Source organism: Montipora capricornis, chromosome 14, assembly GCF_036669925.1.
Source record: "Montipora capricornis isolate CH-2021 chromosome 14, ASM3666992v2, whole genome shotgun sequence".
Taxonomy (NCBI): domain Eukaryota; kingdom Metazoa; phylum Cnidaria; class Anthozoa; order Scleractinia; family Acroporidae; genus Montipora; species Montipora capricornis.
Genome location: NC_090896.1, coordinates 46,084,546 through 46,103,576, shown reverse-complemented (window position 1 = coordinate 46,103,576; position 19,031 = coordinate 46,084,546). Strand labels below are relative to the sequence as shown.

The window sequence follows — 19,031 nt, the reverse complement described above, 5'->3', positions numbered from 1 at the left end:
GCAGCGAATTAATGAGAGGGCCAGACGAGCAACGCAATTACTAGGAATTCAAGCAAGAAACTCCTTGGCCAACACAATTTACTCTGTCTAATGCAAGACAATTTTACTCATCAATGGGGAACCCAGCAGGAGTCAATGGGATAAGCATTGCCCTGAATTTAGCTAGCCAAATTACTAACAGTCAGTACTCAAGAAATCTTGGGATACCTTCCGCTGTGAATTTCTTCTGATCTTTCTATGTCCACAGACTCTAAATCCGTCATGTAACCAAACATTGCTATTGCTACCTTAACAAAAATCACATAAATGAGTCAGACATCGTATTTCAATTGCAAAAATTAAGACAAATCCCATTGAACTAAAAAAGATCTCATGCACAACATGTCTGTTTCAAGAAAAAGTATTCTCAGACTCCTTATTTAAAACAAGTTATGGTATTACCACCACAAATCTGAAACATTATAGAAAACCTAAAAGAAAACGTGTCTAAAAACTGCAAATCAATGAACAGATTGTCTCCTTGTGCTTTTGCCACAAAAAAATAACAATTATTCTTTAACAGGACTCATTAACTCCACCTTTAACAGAGTTCCAACCTCCAGTTCACGAGCATTTCTTAGTTTGTCTTCATGAAGGAGCGAGAGGCTAGGTTTTATGCTACAGTCAAAATACTCAGCGCATGCTGCCTAATATTCGAGAATAGGTTTGATAACTGCCAATGGACTGCATTATTTGTTTCAAACTTCCAAATGTATTTGAATATTGTAATCATCCAACTGTAGCCCGAGTGTGATCTTATTTCAAATATAGATCATTGATCAGTTTGTATTTGACGAGAGCTGCAGCTGATGTATGTGCTTGCCTGGTAAAGTGCTTCCTATCCACATAAGAGGGGAAATTCTGCATTTATCTAACCAAGGTTACCAAACAGGGGATATAACTTGAGGAGAATTAACCCTTTCACTCCCAAGAGTGACACTTATAGATTTTACTTGTCCAACACCAGACAATTTTACTCGTCAATGGGGAAACCCACAGGAGTGAAAGGGTTAACAACAGCTAGATTCACTCAAAAAACTATGTCCCATTAACCTTTCACTCCCAAGAGTGACACTTATAGATTTTACTCTGTCTAACGCCAGGCGATTTTACTCGTCAATGGGGAAACCCACAGGAGTGAAAGGGTTAAGATATCCACTCATGTTAGCAAAACTCTAGCTCAATTCAGGACATGCAGAAGGGCATATACAATAATTTAATATTCCCTTTACAATTGACGGTGGGAGGAAGTACATGCATGATGCATGATGATAATCTGGAAGCTACAAAAGTCCAGCATTTTCACAGCTGAAATGGGCATCAGGCTTCTATTCGAAAGCATCTGTACTCTATATGATTTGCTGTCCATTAATTCCATTAACAAAAGTTCGCGACAAAAAAATTGACGAAAGCCATGACAGACACAACCGTGAGCGGAGGAAGCCCCAAAAATGCACCAACCTTTGCACATGAACACTGCATAAATAATCAAATAAATTTCAAATAGGTGGCACTTGGACTACAGTTGGATGATTACAATATTCAAATCAGCAGTACATTGGCAGTTCATCAAAATTATTCTCGAATATTAGGCGGTACACTCTGAGTATTTTGACTGTAATCCATTGCCTCTTCAACCACCCCACCATTGACAAGTAAAATCTATTAAGTCTAACTCCCACTGCCATTATTCATTCATCTGATTTCATGCCTATAATACGCATTTGTCTTCCGCAAAGAAGTTTTATATTCGGGAATGTAGACTGCGTGTGAAACTTAAACCTTCACTGTGTTTGGTGAGAGATTGTGGAACTGTCTACACCCTGACTGGCGTAAGCTAATGAAAAGAGCATGGTATTAAAAGAAAACTTCGTAAATTACTTCTGACTGCACTTGGAATTGAGGACTATTATGTTGACACCCATTCTTTAATATAAACAATAATCATTACAATTGTACCTTAAAGCTAAGTATTTCACTAAAGTATAAATTTTGCTTACAACCGCATATCATAATCTTATACTGTAGTAATATAGTAGCAATATTGTAATCTTTTAGCTTTTAATGTTTAATGTTTATTTAATAACCACCAAGATTAGTCAATGCTATACGCAGGTTTTGTAAATTGTCTTTATATATTTGATGGAAATAAATGTAAAGTAATGATTTTAATGGGGTCATTGGGTTTAGGCTGTGAAAGATCATGAGTTTGCTTCACCCGTCATATTATTATAATATTTTATTACAGTCTTTTAGAGATCTATCCCTTATTCCCTTAAAAAGAATCTCACTGAATAAACAATAATTATTAATTATTATCAATGACATAAAATTTTTAATGTCATTGACAGTTTCCTCTTTTCCGTAATTACTCCTTGCTTAATTTTCCCTTTGATTATCTTTATGAATCTTCAGTTTCCATGGATGGGCAACTTTGGGTAACACCAACTAAAACCAGGATTTTCAAGAGTGGTACATTTTGTACAAAACATCACTGAGCATATAATAAAATTCAAGATACATACAGTAAACACAGTAAAGAAAACTAGTCTTTTTTCAGGTCTATGGCTGATCATGTTCTTATTTGAGGGGTGCTTCGTGAGAAATCAGCCTGAAAGTGTTCTTAAAATGTTCTTAAAATTGGTTTCAGAAATAGTTCAAATTATATATTACTAGAGGTTTAATTAAGTTAAACATACAATGTTGTTTGTAATAATATATTTTATAGTTTGTAATGGTCCTGAGCACAATAGTACTTTGATTTAAGTTACTGTACTGTATTGTTTCCTTATCCTAATTCCCTTTCCCTTTGTATTAAGAACATGTTTTATTTACCAAGCTGAATTTCAGCCTGATGTTCTTAATCCACTTGTTCTTATATGCGGGTGTTTACTGTTACAGTATTGATTATACATGATTATAGTATTTGACGCATACAAAGACAAAATTATAACATTAATTTTTTATTTCTTCAGTACCTGTTCAAAAGCCTCCTTCAGATCATCACCCCCTTATTTTGTCAAAAAAATAAAAGAAACAGGCCTTGTGTAAAGGAACAAACTCACAAAAATTACATGAGAATACACCATTTAACATTACAGCCAGGCAATGCAGTGTACTACCAATATCTACAACACAAGTTGACTTGAAGCTTGAAGATTTTCTTCTCAATTAGTCTCTCTACAAGAAGCAAATTCAGCTTTGTCTTGGGTTCAACAAAAACGTTCCAAATCCAGAGTGCAAAATGAAACATCCTATCTTTCCGTTTGTAGAATACCCTGGAAATATACCCATTAAGAATCAAGCACAATTTTAAACCATCAGGTGGTGTTTTACGAGGAGAAAACTATCTTTAGTTGCTTTCATTTATCACCTTTTCTCAGTATCTCATTAATAACAATGGTGAGATTGGTTCACAAAAACATCGAGTAGCCTTCATATCATTTTTGCTAGCTTTTTGCACTGGTCAGGCATGAAATTGGATTCAATAATGAATTTCTGGGGATGATTACCATGTTTCCAACTTGTAGAAAATCAGAAATTGTGCCACTGGAAAACTACAACCACTTCGACCAAAACCGATTGTGTTTAGGATGGTGGAAAAAACATGATCTACATCATTTCAGTATAGTCTGTACTTTCCTTGCATGTCCTTAAGATAAAAGAAATTATGCGAAGATCTCGGAAAGTTAAGTCACTTAAGGCTGAAATAATAATTTATTATCTGAAAATTAAATACTTCATATACAGTTCCTGTTATAAACAAAACAGGCCTTTAGTGCAAAGGATACAAGCATGAAGCCTGAAAAAGGAGTACAAAGGAAGAATATTAGAAAAAAAAGTTGAGCTTGTCAACTTTACAATCAAAACAAATACCAGTAGTGTGTAAAACGTCAAAACTTGTTGACCATTCCCCAAACTACTTTGTATCAGAATGTTAAATACATAAATTTCTTCCTGGAAACAACAAGAAACAGTCTTGACGTGATGACAACATCAATCTTTTTGTCTCTTTCAAGACGGGGACTAACTCTTGTTTCAAGATGGAATTCATCTAAATATCATGAATGTGGAAATCAAAAATCTTTATTACCATTATGAAACTAAAATATATATGACCTTAAGAAAAACTTACTGGACATCGGCAGTATGGTCTAAATCTGAAATAACGGAAAAAAGATCAATAAATTTAAAACTTAAAATTTAAAACACACTTTTTTTACAGCTGGTACTAGGAAGTTCCTTTAGCTCTGAAGCTATTATCAAAGAAAGCCAAGAAGGTGCTTCTTCTGGCCTGTTTGTAACATGAATGCCATTCTAATAGGCCACTTCCGAGTTCATGTCTGCCTCCTTTTCAAAACGAGTCTTAGTGCCAAGTTTTTCTTATAAAAATTAGTTTTCATTCATGTGTAAAGTAGAACTAATCACCATCACAAAAACTTCGCACTTAGCCTCACTTTGAAGAGGAGGCAGACATGAACTCGGAAATTACCTGTTGACTTAATTAGACCAAAGCTCAATGTATGCCTTGTCCAGTACTGTCAATATATATCAATTTGGTTAAATGAACTGGCTTGCTGGTGATGTCTCGGGACAGCTCCTTGGGAAAAAAATGTCTGAAAGAAAACTGCCATGTTCTAGCTTGGCCAAGATCTAAGAGACAGTCTGTTTTGTTTCTGGTCAAAAAATAAAATGAAATGTCATAGTTAGCCTGGCGTACTTTCCCAGTATCAGCCAATAGAATCTCAGCATGCCTTCAAGATCATGGTGGTAGCAATTTATGAAAACAAACACCTTCGCGATCAGCCCTGGAAATTTGCTTATTCTTCAAAAATTCTAATCATTATTTTTGAACACAATCGCTGTTTTCCAAAATATTGGAAATCTGTAAATTATAATAATGTTGACACTGTCAGTACAACAGACTGAGTGAATCAAGACCTCCTGCACCAGTAATCATTATCATCATTGTTTAATTAGTTGAGGTGTTGCAGTTTCAGTCTTTGTCTTTCGTTTAATGAAGTTTCAGAGCCGGCATCTTTTGAGGGTGTCCCTGCCTGCGTATGTTGCTTGTGCTTATGCTTGCGTCGTATGTGTAAAGCAGCCTTTACGGGAGAGGACAAAACGCGGAGCCCTACTCCATGGAGTACCCTATGGACTACCCAAATGGAGTACCCTAAAAATACTATTTCGAATGCATACTGTTGATCCATGTGTAAGCAGCATCTCAAATAGTGCTTACTTAAGCCTCAACACCCATTTTAAACAGCATTGTTCAACAGTATTTAAGTCTAGGCACCCATTTTAAAAAGATTAGCTTTCGATTATTGTTGTGATGGCCGATTACTTCATGTAAGCTAACCTTTTTAAAATGGGTGCTTAGACTTAAATAGTGTTGAACAATGCTGTTTAAAATGGGTGTTAAGGCTTAAGTAAGCACTATTTGAGAGGGTTTTGCTAAAAGCAGGCCCGCGGCCCACGGCCCGCCACGGCCCAGCGGCCCGGCGGCCCGCGGCCCACGGCCCGCGGTGGCCTGGAGGCCCACACAGTTTTGTTGTCTAGCGACTTGTCTAGCGGTAAATCCACGCGCATGCTTAGATTTGCATCAGGTTTGGGCGCGCAAATGAAAGACGATGAGTTTGAATTCGTTTACCATTTTAATAATCATTTCAATCCTTTTTCGATCCTTTCTTTCATTGCATGTTGCTAGGTGAAAAATGTTGTCATTCTCTGTTGTTTTCGTCTGGTTACAACAACAAACAGAAACAAGGATTCAAATGATTAAAATGGTAAACGAATTCAAACTCACCGTCGTCCGTTTTCCACGCCCAAACCCGATGCAGATCTGTGCATGCACGTGGATTTACCGTTGGACAGGAAAACCGTGGAAAATGAGGAATGGGCTACTGGGCCTCCGGGCCTCCAGGCCGTGGGCCGCGGGCCGCTGGGCCTTCGGGCCGCCGGGCCGCGGGCCTGCTTTTAGCAAAACCCCTAATTGAGATGCTGCTTACACATGGATCCTGCAACCTGTATGAAATACTCTGCAGAAATTGGGCAAAAGATTTTGTTCCAGCCAAAAAAAGAATGACTAAAGAATACATAGACCAATAGGCCATTTTACAGTTGTTTGCTCAGCAACCAAGCCTATGAATGGCTGCAAGGCTGCCGGTGACCCTGCATTGATACAGACCTCACTGCTTTTATCATGTAAATTGTGTTGTTGTACCGCTAATTAACCCATATTAACATTACAAAAGCAAGAAGGTTTGTATCAAACAGGGTCACCGGCAGCCTCGCTTCCATTGCTAGGCCTGGTAACTTAGCCACAACTGTAAAATGGTCTATTCGGCTAACTCAATGCTGTACCGAATTCAGATCCTGTGGGAATACAACGTTTTGTTCCAAATATTCCCATACGAATGCTACATCATCATGCAAATGTAAGCTAACCTTTTTAAAATGGGTGCTTAGACTTAAATAGTGTTGAACAATGCTGTTTAAAATGGGTGTTAAGGCTTAAGTAAGCACTATGGCTGCAAGGCTGCCGGTGACCCTGCATTGATACAGACCTCACTGCTTTTATCATGTAAATTGTGTTGTTGTACCGCTAATTAACCCATATTAACATTACAAAAGCAAGAAGGTTTGTATCAAACAGGGTCACCGGCAGCCTCGCTTCCATTGCTAGGCCTGGTAACTTAGCCACAACTGTAAAATGGTCTATTCGGCTAACTCAATGCTGTACCGAATTCAGATCCTGTGGGAATACAACGTTTTGTTCCAAATATTCCCATACGAATGCTACATCATCATGCAAATGTAAGCTAACCTTTTTAAAATGGGTGCTTAGACTTAAATAAGTTTTAAACAACGTTTTGTTCCAAATATTCCCATACGAATGCTACATCATCATGCAAATGAAATACAAAAGAATCTTAACCCCGAGAGATTTGAATTGGGTACAAAATTGCGATAGCCGAATTGGGATTCATATAAAAAGTTCCAAAGAAACAAGCCAGTATCTAGAGGTCTACAAGTTACTCACACTCATATTTGGCTGCCATCGTCAAATCAAAAGCAAAGCAAATTTCTCCGGATGAAAAAGATAACAATGCTACTAATTAGCTAAGCCAAGATTTCATCATTCTTTCGGTAAGGCGTTCATGTTAGGCCCACAAGTTATTTCTCCAGGTTTCTCTTTCCCTCAAATTCATAAGGGCCATGTTTTGCGCCTGCAATCAACCAACCTTTTCACTCTGAGTAAGGAGCATGCGCAGAAAGTGTCAAAATGGCGGTAGATTTGAGTTACGTGAAAGCTGTTGTGGCGTTTCAGGTATTTCCAACAACTAACTCAGCTCGTTCTTACCTATTGTTCCCACAGTCTGACAATCATTTTTCTTTTTGTGTTAGGCACATGTTCGTGGTTATTTCACTCGAAAAAAACTGCTTCAAGTTCGCAAAGAGTTTGAAGAAGTGTTAAAGGATTTGGAAAGGGATGCAAAAGTAGTGCAGTGGAAAAAGAATTGTATTGGTCTGCCATTGGTGACTTCGAAAACACGTTTTTCAAACCCTGAAAACGAGACAACGAGCTTGAGTATTCCTGGAGATGGTGAAGATGAAAAAACACAAAAGAAAGATCTTGAAGCTGATGAAGTCTTTAGCGATGGTAAACATTTTTCACGTAACATTGCTGAACACGGATTCACAAACCCAGAAAATGAAGGGCAACCTATTGAAAATGAAAACGTTAAATTTTCTCGAATGCACAGGGAACAAGACGATGAAGAAATAAACGTAGATAAAGATTGTCCTTTGCCAGCAACAACTTTGAATTTTGAAAGATGTCATGTGCAGGATTCACACCGGAACCAGCTAGATTTTCCACAGATAACAATTGACTATCAGCGAGAACGGGAACCAGAGGATCCAGTTATTCCTTCAAAGGAAAGGAACCCGGAAAATAACAGATCTTTATCTAAGGTCATGCATTTGGACAAATCAGGTGGTAAACAATTCCAAACATTTCCTGAATTTCCTTCACCTGATTTTCCATTGAGTGGTACTCCAAGACATACATCAAGTGACGAGCAGAAGATCAAAGAAAACTCTGGGTACGATATCACATCTGAGACAGATACGCCAGTGACAAGGAATGTGCCTCACTTACAGACTCAAGCAATTCTCAGTGAGAGTTGGATGACTGACAAATCATTTGGTACGATATACATTGTACCTTTCATTTAATAGGCAGGTCTGAAACACAGGTCACATTCCACAGTCCCTGCTCCACTGATGAACAAGTAAGCCAACAGTTTCCCCTAGACCTGAAACAACATTTTTGTAGAGTGATTATGGCTGGGAGACACTTTTGGTGTTTTTATGTATCTGTAGCACAGTGACATGTACACTGACCTGTGAACTGTGACCTGTGATCTAGATCTGCCCTCACTTTATTTTGAGAAGAGAGTCTTGATTATCTTTGGTCCACAAAGCAAAAGAAGAAAAGCATTTTAGCAACAAGAAATGAGAAAGTGGATAAGAATCTCCTTGTGAAAAGAAGTAGTACCAGTTTGATCACATGGTGAACTTATTAACATCATCATATTCATGATCTTTATCCCCAATCAACTTTTTTCTGATTTTAAAAGCTAACTGTGAACAGGATTGACCACAAAGTTTCAATTACGGTAGTACAGACAGCCAATGAAAAGCATTGGCTAAATCATTCAGAGAAGGCAGCCACTTTTTTCCTTAAATTAAACTAATTAAAGACAGACTCTTTAGGTGGTACTATGGTGAAAAAATCAGTTCTCGTTTTTCTTCAGCTTTGAGCAATCTGGATTGAGGAGAAAGTGACTTCATTTACTCATGAGTTAGCTTAACAATGAAGTGTGTGAATGCGGCTTAATAATTGTAGGATACGCAGCACAAGAGTTTTTAGTTTTCAAATTGTCAAATTCATGTTGTGCATACTAATTTTATTAAGCCATGTTCACTATTGTGCATTTTTAAGCTAGTGAGTAAATGACATCATATTCTTCTCGATCCAGCTCTGCGGGGGCTTATCTGTCAAAATCACACCAAGTAATGGTGTCCAGACCATTGAATAAAAAAAGTGCCTTAAATTTAAACAGTTTTTTTCTTGAAATGATTGCATAAAGTCTGGTATTTCAAGTATTCGGCACAAGAACTTTCAAAATGCGAAGAAAAACGAGAAGTGATTTTTGATCATAGTAGCACTGTAACCCATTGACCCCTGAGAGTGACACTTAATAGATTTCACTCTGTCTAACACTAGATGATTTTACTTGTCCAATGGGGGGTGGAGGGGGGGGGGGGGGGGGGGGGGGGGGTGTGTTTGAGGTGTGAATGGGTTACACTCAGTCAAAAACTTTGTCCTCATTGATCCCTGAGAGTCAGTCTTCATATGGATCCGCCCCTGGTCAGTTAATCAGTCAAATCAGTAACCGACATCAAATAATTTTATTGAAACCCCAATTTTAAAGGTACAGACCAAGTCTGAGTAGATGTGTACCTGTACACATGCTGGTAACTTATCTAGTAGTCATCTACTATCGATCTCAGACGTCCGTGGACAAGGGCTTTTCTTCAGCCCACTTCACAGACCATTGATTTCAGTCTGCGGTTAAAACACTCGGATCACACGACAACATTTTTTGTGGCTCTGCGGTTTTTCGAAAATACCGATCTCCTGACGCCATTTTCTGTTGCTCTGCACAAAGAGAAAAGCACGAAACGATGTTGACGGGGAGTATAACCAGCCAAAGCTTTTATGGGTAACCCTGGAAAAGCCTTGTCCAAGGAAATAAGAAGCAGTTGGAAACTTTTCTTCAGGTTTTTTTTCTTTTTTCGGCCGTGGGAAGAACACAGGAATAGCATCACGTGATATAGTATTTAATCAAAACCGCAGAGCCACAAAAAATGTTATCACATGATCAGAATTTTTTAACCACAGACTGAAATCAACTTGTCAACCCTTACATGTCGATAATGAGCTGCATGTTGTGTCACGCCATGTCTCCTCAAAGGCCCACTTTCACCCTACAGTCATTGCGTGGCGTGGAACAATTTTCAGATATGAAAATCCAACCAGAACACTACGATAAGCAATGTGAATTACCATGACAAAAACAAACGGTTGAAAAGCCTGTCGGTTGAAGGTATACCTTTAAGCCTAAAATGCAGTACTTTTTAGTTAGGGTTAAGGTTCTGGCTAAGGTCATAAAGGAACACTTTGTGATGCCTTAACACCAAGTTATGTGAATCTCTTGATGTCTTTGTATGGGGCAACTGTCATTATTTCATGTTTGCCCAAATCACAGTGTATCATAATATGTAAATAAACAATAGACATCCAAACAGTAACTAACATTGTTTTAAAACAATGATTTCTGTGCTGTATGTGGGCTAGCGTAGCCGGCAAGCCTCTCAAAAACCTTTTCAAGTTAAAGTTTCCTCAGAGACAACATCTGGAGGAAGTTGTAAATTTCGTGCTTGGCGCTGAGTTTATTTATTGACTTTTTCCTTAGAACCAGTCGTAAGTGAGGATTCCACAACACCCGACCTTGACCTTCCTGATGACCCTGATAAACTACATGAACTGAGAGACAACCTTGCCATGGAATTGTTGTGGACACAACAAGCCATAGAAAGTCGGAAGAAAGTGAGTAGAAGTACAATAATTTTATTCCAAACTGTCATGACCCTAAGAAGAGTTTTTTTTTTTAAACAAGACACACAGTAAAAGGCATGGTGCTTCAGGGCCAGGCACATGCAAAGGATTTATCAGTCAGTTGAAGATGCAACCAAGCTGTGTGATAATTTGTGCAATAAAAAAACCCCTTAAGGCAATGTGTTCATAATATGTCATGAAATGTTATGTCGTTCTTTTTTTTTTTAATCTCCACTCCTACCCCTGCTAGAAATATCTATTAGTGCTTCCATCTCTGTGTCATCTTGAATAAATTTGAAGAAAAGAAGAGCGTGAAGCGACGACCCCTTTTATAGTGCGTCTGTGTTTAAGTTCCTGTTATGTCATTCTTTTTTTTTTAACATCAGGCCTTGGTTGCTTCAAGCACGATTAGTGCTAACCAGCGTTAAATACCATAGAAACCTATACGTTTTGATACATCTTAACCAACGGTTAGCACTAACCAGGCTTCAAGCAACCAGGCCACACATTCTTTTTCTGACTATGCCTACAGAAAAATAGATTTTTTGAACATTAAGGATGGTGCCTACTATTGTTATTGCACATACATTTCTGCACATCTCAAGATACTTAGGTTTCCTATCGGTGATGCTTACTAATACAGTGATATTTTAGCGTGGTTTAAAACTATCTGGAGAAAGTAGATCTTATTATTAGTACGTACTCTTGGTATCCAAAAAGAAAACTGGGGGTAACCATGCATTTGTCAAAGACAATTAAGCTTCAATTTAAGAAAGAATGCCATACACTGCTTTGTATTTTAAGGCTTTTTACAAATATATTATTCACCAATTACCAGCATGAAAAATGCTTGGTTACTCCCAATTTTCTTTTTGGATGTCAAGAACACTTGTTCAGATCTACATTTCTCCATAATCATAAACCGGGGCAAAAATACCTTTGAATTAGTAGGGATTAAATTTGTCTCGATCTTCGTCTTAATTAACCCTTTAACCCCCGTTGATCAGTAAAATCGTCTGGCGTTAGACAGAGTAAAATCTATAATAGTCACTCTCAGGAGGGAGAGGGTGAAAGGGGACAAAGTGTTTGAGTGGACCTAGATGTTATCAACCCACTCATCCCTGAAGCGTAAAATCGTCTGGCGTTAGACAGAGTAAAAGCTGTGTCACTCTCAGGAGGGAGAGGGGGGAAGAGGACAAAGGGTTTGAGTGGACCTAGATGTTATCAACCCACTCATCCCTGAAGCGGCCTCCATTGGCAAGTAAAATCATCTGGCGTTAGACAGAGTAAAATCTATAATAGTCACTCTCAGGAGGGAGAGGGTGAAAGGGGACAAAGTGTTTGAGTGGACCTAGATGTTATCAACCCACTCATCTCTGAAGCGTAAAATCGTCTGGCGTTAGACAGAGTAAAAGCTGTGTCACACTCAGGAGGGAGAGGGGGGAAGAGGACAAAGGGTTTGAGTGGACCTAGATGTTATCAACCCACTCATCCCTGAAGCGGCCTCCATTGGCAAGTAAAATCATCTGGCGTTAGACAGAGTAAAATCTGTAAGTGTCACTCGTAGAAGGGAGAGGGTGAAAGGGGACAAAGTGTTTGAGTGGACCTAGATGTTATCAGCCCACTCATCCCTGAAGCGGCCTCCATTGGCAAGTAAAATCATCTGGCGTTAGACAGAGTAAAATCTAGAAGTGTCACTCTTAGAAGGGAGAGGGTGGAAGGGGACAAGGAGTGGTTTTGTGACATTAAATTATGTATGAACTGGTTTATCAGTCAATTTACAGTCTACGGATGTGAAATGAGAAGCAAATACAAATTGTTAAGAAATTTAAAGATGAAATTTTGGAAGTAGTCATTCTGGAAAAAAAAAAGTTGAATTTGATCTGTCACTGAACTGATGAGAAACATTGAACCCAGGATTGAGAACCCAGCCTGTACCCATATTTTGTATGGTATTATCCAATCAGCAATCAAGCTGTCAGACATTCCCCTAGCTTCACGTTAGCAATGGGCATCCATGCAAATCTCAAGTGATGCTACTTCAAAACTATATCAACTGTTAACGGATTGTACAATTTTTACAATCTTGCACTTATTTATACTTGACACATGGTATTGTAGTGGCCAGCATGTTGGACTCTCACTTCCCAGGGTCTCTGGTTCAAGACTGAAGAGTACAATGTTGTTTCCTTTCCTGTTCAGACCGGATAACTTGATCCAGTGGATAAGTCACTACACACCTTTCTTCAAATGTGCTTAGAGTGTGCACGTTCGCAAGTGAGCAAACACAAAATCTGCGCACAGATGAAAACTGTCGGATAGTAGCTCTTCCACCAGAGAAATCTCGCCTTTGAACAACTGGGCCCACATCCCAGTTGTTCAAAGGGTGGATAGTGATTTTTCTGGTGGATATAGCGTTATCCACCTTTTGAAAAACTGCCAGGTGCATTAATTGCTTCCCGCAACATATGGGAGCAACCCTGTCAGACTAGCATCCCATCCAGTGGACTGCGGCAGTACTCTTAGTTATGTGATGCTATAGAAACCAGGATAAGTTCTGCTTTTACAGTGTGCCCCCGATGCCTTACATGCAACATTGTTGCTTTCTTGTCTGTGGCAATATTTCCATACTTTTCATTGAGACGCCTTTGTTTGAAATTTGTAAAAGATTTCATTAACACACTTTTTAAGGTTCCTTTAATTAACCCTTTGGCACCCCAACCAGCCCGAGTTAGTATTTTACTCTTCCTAACACCAGACGATTTTATTCGTCGGGAGTTCTTGGGTTAAATGCCCTTTGTAATGCTGTATCACCCATTTGAATTTTTTCTCTTTCAGTACCTGGGTCTCAGGAGGGGATTGGCACAAGGAGATCAAGGCACCCAAACCCCAAATTGAAATATTTGGTACGATGACAAAATGTAAAAAGGCTGCATCATTCATATGTACCAAGCCTATTCTCTCTATCCTCTAGGCAAGAATGTGAAAGGGACAGAAAGTTGGGGAGAGGGCTCCCCCAGTCCTTACCCTATCTCTCTTTGTCCTCTGTGGAGCCATGTTTCCAGGGTCAGAATTGATACTCATGGTTTTTTTTCACACGACTTTTATATTAATAACAGCTGAATAAATTCCTTCAGAAATTGCAGTGATTTTTTCTTAAGTTGTTTCTCGTAAGTTGAAATAGTTATGATTAATTGGTAACAGGACTTTGTTTTGTCCAATTCAGTCTGTAATCATACTTTAAACAAATCGGACCCCTACTACGTTATATAATTAAATTCAGCCAATATGACAACTGAAATAATTCGGGGGTGGGGGTTCGAGTGGCTTTTAAAGGCTCCTCTAGTGGACATACAAGTCAATGACTGTTTAATATGGAGATTTGAGGGCCCCTCCCCCCAGCACTCACTCGATTTCTTTTGTTTGTTCTTGTTCCCTCGCCTCCACTATCTGAGAGCCTGGAATAGGCAAAACAAACTTCTTATCAGAAGTCAGTTTTTGGATTCACCAAATTAAACACACCTTCATTTTACTTTACGTCTGTTGGAATAGAGTTTTAAGCTGGAACCACCTCAAGGATGTCAAGCTAGCCTTGGTTTGTCAGCGAACAAGCATCTTTCCTTATGCTCCTATTGTCGCTTACTTAAGGACAAAATCACTCGAGGACTTTATAGTCAGATCTTCAATTTCTTGAAACCACCTAAACTTAGCAAATCTTAGGAACGCACTGGTTTCCTAAACATTCCGCAACAAAGCATTACTAAAACCTGATGCACCTTCTACATGTATCTCTTAATTTGCAAAATGGAAAGATCACAAGCTCTTAGACCACCTCAAGTCCAAGCCACATTTCTTTCACCTTTTCAAACTCATTAATAATTTATAAGCCAAAAACAAAAGAAATCACTACCGTGAAGGAAGTTTGGATATGTGGTCTTAATTAGCATAAACTTTCGCCAACTTTGATCCCAAATCTCTCTTAAACTACTGATTCTTTTGAGAAGCAATATCAAACACTCGAAAGAGTGTTTCATTAGATATCCAACCACCTCAAAATCGGTTAAAAAACTCGGCCTTCGGCCTCATTTTTCAACTCGCTTCTTGGTGTTTTGATATCCGATGAAACACTCCTTCTCGTGTTTGATATATTCCTTCAACAACTAAGCAGCGTTATATACGGCAAGGAGGGCAACAATATCACAACTCCTCCAGTTCTTTAATTTTTTTCATTGTGTCCTCTTAGTTAGTTACATTTGGAGAACAGGACTAGCACACTGTTTAGAGCATGCTCTTTTCAAGAAGACCAAAATTTGAATACATTCACTTTACTTAAATTTGATTTCTGGTGTTTGTAACTACACAGTAGTAGGGAAACTGTGCTCTCTCATGTGTGATTCAGATTATGAATTTCATTAGGCATATGAATGCTTGTGTGTCTGGTTAAATAAAAATCAGGCACAATTTTAGTAAGAAGACAACTTTATTTTTTTCAACTACTTCCTAACTTGTCTATAAAAAACTAAGAAAGTAACTAAAGCATTGGTTGAAATGATGCTCACATAATTGCAACTAATAACTCAAGCTTACATATGCTGTAATATACAAGTTGACAATATATATTTGCACACCAGCAACAACTGCCAAGTGTCCTAAACAGACATAATAAGGAGTTGGGCTGTATAATAGACTATTATTCAAACAGAAAATCAACAGCACCATTCTTCAGCAAAACACTGTTCACATCAAACTGCAAAAGAAAAAAGAACCAAGAAAAAGGTAAGATAACTAGTCTAAGAACAATGTGACCAGTAGTTTCTGGGAAGGAAAAACACTGGAACAATGTTATGATCCAGTATTGTCAGAATGCAGAAATTAATTATAATTCCATTTTCGTGGACGACAGTCAACAGAAAATGGTTCAAAGCTACAGTATCATGATTTTTGGGGGTTTCCTTATTTACCACTTTGACTCTGAACAGTTATGTTGAAGTGCTACTAAACACTAAGTGAGCCAAGTTTAAAACCCTGATTTCAAGAAGACACCTGTTTATTTCAATGGGAATTTTCCTATTCAAAGGTCCAGCATTACTAACTTTAAAATCTTTAGAAAGGCTGGATCGAGGAGAAAATGACTTAAGACTCGATAGTTTAAGAATACAATGCGCAGGTGAATTAATATGTAGCACGGGAGTTTTGGGCTTTTATACTTTTAAAACCTTGCTTTGCATACAAAATAAGCTGCATTCACATGCTGAAATGTTAAGCTAATGAGCCTTTGATGCCACTTTTCCCTAGATGCAAAACCTCCGAAGTCCAATGGGACAGTTTGGAATGTGAATAATTGCAGACCGTGAAATCCAAAACTCAAACTCAAAGTAAAAAGCCTTTAGATAAAAATGAAAGCTCAAATATGCCAAATTATTAAGCCATCACACTCAAAAATAATATGAAGAAAAAAGGGAAGTAATTTTTTTTTTTTATCATAGTAGCACTTTAACATGACGTTCTTTTATTAGTAAAATTAACATGACATCAAAGACTATTCTGGGCGGAAATGGTATTCAACCAGGGAACCCAAATTTCATCCCTTTCATACATCTCTTGCCATCCACAAATCGTTATGGCTTTGCTCTCATTATTTTGAGTTTTTAGAGGTTATATCAAAGTTCATTCTCTTTTGAATGTTTTGTTCAATTGAGTGATTTTGCTCTTAGTGCACTGCTGATAGCATTCCCCTCCACATTTCATATGGCTCATCTTAACATCAAGTGATAATATGCTTCAATTTTCAGTGATTTTACTGGACTTTCCATCTTCCTAACAAGAGGAGCACTAATACTCAGCGATATAATAGTAATAACAACAACTCTTGAATTCTATGAACAGAACGGAACTTGGGAGACTTTGCATCTTCTGGATGATTAGGTTGGTCAACTACAGAGTCCTGCAATCCTCCCAACACATCCAGGATCTAGAGATCTTTCAAAAAGCCCTCCAAGTGATCAGACACCACACCCAAATAACCAAACAACCATGGCACAGTTTTTGTCGACACCCGATGCATCTTCCTGATGTCCTTTGCGGGAGAACAGTAGTTGGCGATTTCCTTAACCTCTTTAGTCACCACATCCTTATCCCAAGAAACTGAGAAACTGCTCGATACACCACAGTAATGTCGATTTTGCTGTATCTCCAGTAATACCCCACCATTCCTATCACCTTGTACCACACTTCACACCAAACTTTCAACACAGCTCTCAATACGCCCTAAAAACTATCTTATCATGCCTCTTCCGATACTCCATCTGCACTTGCCACATATCCAAACAACTCCACCATCTTGCTACACACTTTCACACTTTGGATGTCCATCCTCCTCAATTATGGCTCAAAAAACCAAGTTTGCAAACCCTGCTCCCGAGATGAAAATACATCCCTTTCTGTGCCACTTCATTGACATCCCTCATTTTATACTTCCCATGCAACCTCTTCTCCCAGAATGTCTCTTTCCTTGCCTTCTCCTCCCGCTTCTTGTACTTGTTCTTTTTGTCCCATATGCAACCTCTCTCTCCAACAACCTTCAACATGCACTTATCACTCACTTTGACATATCCAAACAGACCATATTCCTCCTCCTTCTCACAATCATACCCAATGATCAATCCCATCCCGCTTACCTTACTCTTCATGCACAACCTTACTGTACTTCCTTTCTTCTCTAAGTTCCCGATCACTTTAATCCAAAATCCCTGTAATGTACCTCATCACACCTATAGTGCAGGCATTTGGTGCCCTAATCAAATTCCCACTGTATGTAACTTCGACCTTGCCACCAGTTTCACCAGTATCAAAAACCCCCGCTTGACCTTCTTCATCTCCTTCTGCATAATATCCACACCCTCAAACACACCTAAGTGCTTAAACCCACCCTCATCAACCTTACCTATCATCTGACCATCCGGAAAACAATTCCTTCACAACGAACCTTCACTCCCCTTTAACACCAACACAGCACACTTGTCCAGTCCAAACTCCATCTCTCTGCCCCACGAAAAACCTTCCATACAATTTCGAAGCATCCATAAAGAACAAATGGTTGATCAACCTCTTGATCATTCCAAAGCCTGCAACCCTATGATAATGATGATGCACTGGGGCACTCACTGAGAGACAATGCACTGAAAGAGCAGCCCATGAGTAAGAGCTAAGCCTTGCACACGTGTTTCTATTTTTAGAATGCCATTAGTTCTTCAGCTCTGTTCACACACTGTTTAGAAAGGCCAATGAAGAAAATTTTGTCAAACCAAGACAAAAATAGCAAAAACAACGTATGCCAATGAACGTAAATGAGAGTTTCCCACTGAAGGATTACCGGTAGTTCTAAAAGTAGAATCATACCAGTAAAGGTTGACTCAAGGATATAGTGCACAGGGAGGCTGCTATTCATGGGCTCCTGATGGAAGCAATTACTTTGAACAAATACAACCACACCCAGTGGTTGAAACCACTTCAACATGAAGCCAATTTCTTTGTGCTGTTTACCTGTACCTTCGACACTTCACAACTGCTATTTATTTTTTACTTAGTGATGAAACAGACTTACGCAATGACAAAGATGGACATGACAAGCCCAGCAAAACCTTTGACAGTGCCAACTCCACTTGTAGGTTCTGTAAAAGAGAAGTTGAATCAAAATCACAAATGATAAGGCTGCAGGTCATGGAAATCAACCCAAATGCGTAACAAGGGCCAAAGATAAACGTTTGAAAAAAGCGCTTTTCCTTTGTAACTAGTGCTTAATTTATTGTATCTAACCTTATTTTAACAAAATTAGCATTTTTACTTTTGACATCCAATCCAGCCTAAAACGGCCAGATGATTTTACTCTTCAATGGGAACCCCTTGGAGTCAATGGGTTAAGCAAAAAATTAAAATTACCAATCCTTTGATGGCATGGTCTCTTAGCAGGATTTGACTAAATAGACACATTTTCTGTCAATTTATTGCTTGATGAAGAAAATGTCTAAATTCAATGACTGATAAATAAATTAACGATTACCTCAACCCCTTGTCAGTGTTGTCATTTCACAGTATTTGTCAATTATTTAATGTCTTGTTACATTATTCTTAGTTTTAATGTCTAAAACAACATTATCAAGCAATCAAAATTTTAATCAGATCGAAGACTGCATGAGATAGAAATAAATATAATTTAAACCCCAGGTGAAAGCCGATAAAAATATAAGGTCTTTTCTCAATAAATGAAATTTCCAGCACACCCTGTGAAAAAGGCCAGGTT

The 19,031-nt window shown here is 38.5% G+C and overlaps 1 protein-coding gene and 1 long non-coding RNA gene across 3 annotated transcripts; one reads left to right on the top strand and one right to left on the bottom strand.

Moving 5' to 3' along the window:
* Positions 1 to 205: 205 nt before the first annotated feature.
* On the bottom strand, positions 206 to 7,226 carry LOC138033532 (uncharacterized). Of its 2 annotated transcripts, none has more exons than XR_011128617.1 (4): positions 7,085 to 7,226; positions 4,175 to 4,199; positions 3,018 to 3,841; positions 206 to 287 (listed from the first exon to the last, which is right to left on the bottom strand). It is a non-coding gene; the product is annotated as an uncharacterized lncRNA (long non-coding RNA). The 2 variants fall into 2 exon arrangements; XR_011128618.1 differs by having other exon boundaries at positions 220 to 283.
* An 85-nt stretch (positions 7,227 to 7,311) lies between these two features.
* Positions 7,312 to 15,479, top strand: LOC138033529 (IQ domain-containing protein C-like). Its single transcript, XM_068881293.1, has 4 exons — positions 7,312 to 7,372; positions 7,450 to 8,254; positions 10,590 to 10,723; positions 13,571 to 15,479. The coding sequence occupies exons 1-4, from the start codon at positions 7,328 to 7,330 to the stop codon at positions 13,628 to 13,630; spliced, it is 1,044 nt and encodes a 347-aa protein (XP_068737394.1). The 5' UTR covers positions 7,312 to 7,327; the 3' UTR covers positions 13,631 to 15,479.
* Positions 15,480 to 19,031: the final 3,552 nt, after the last annotated feature.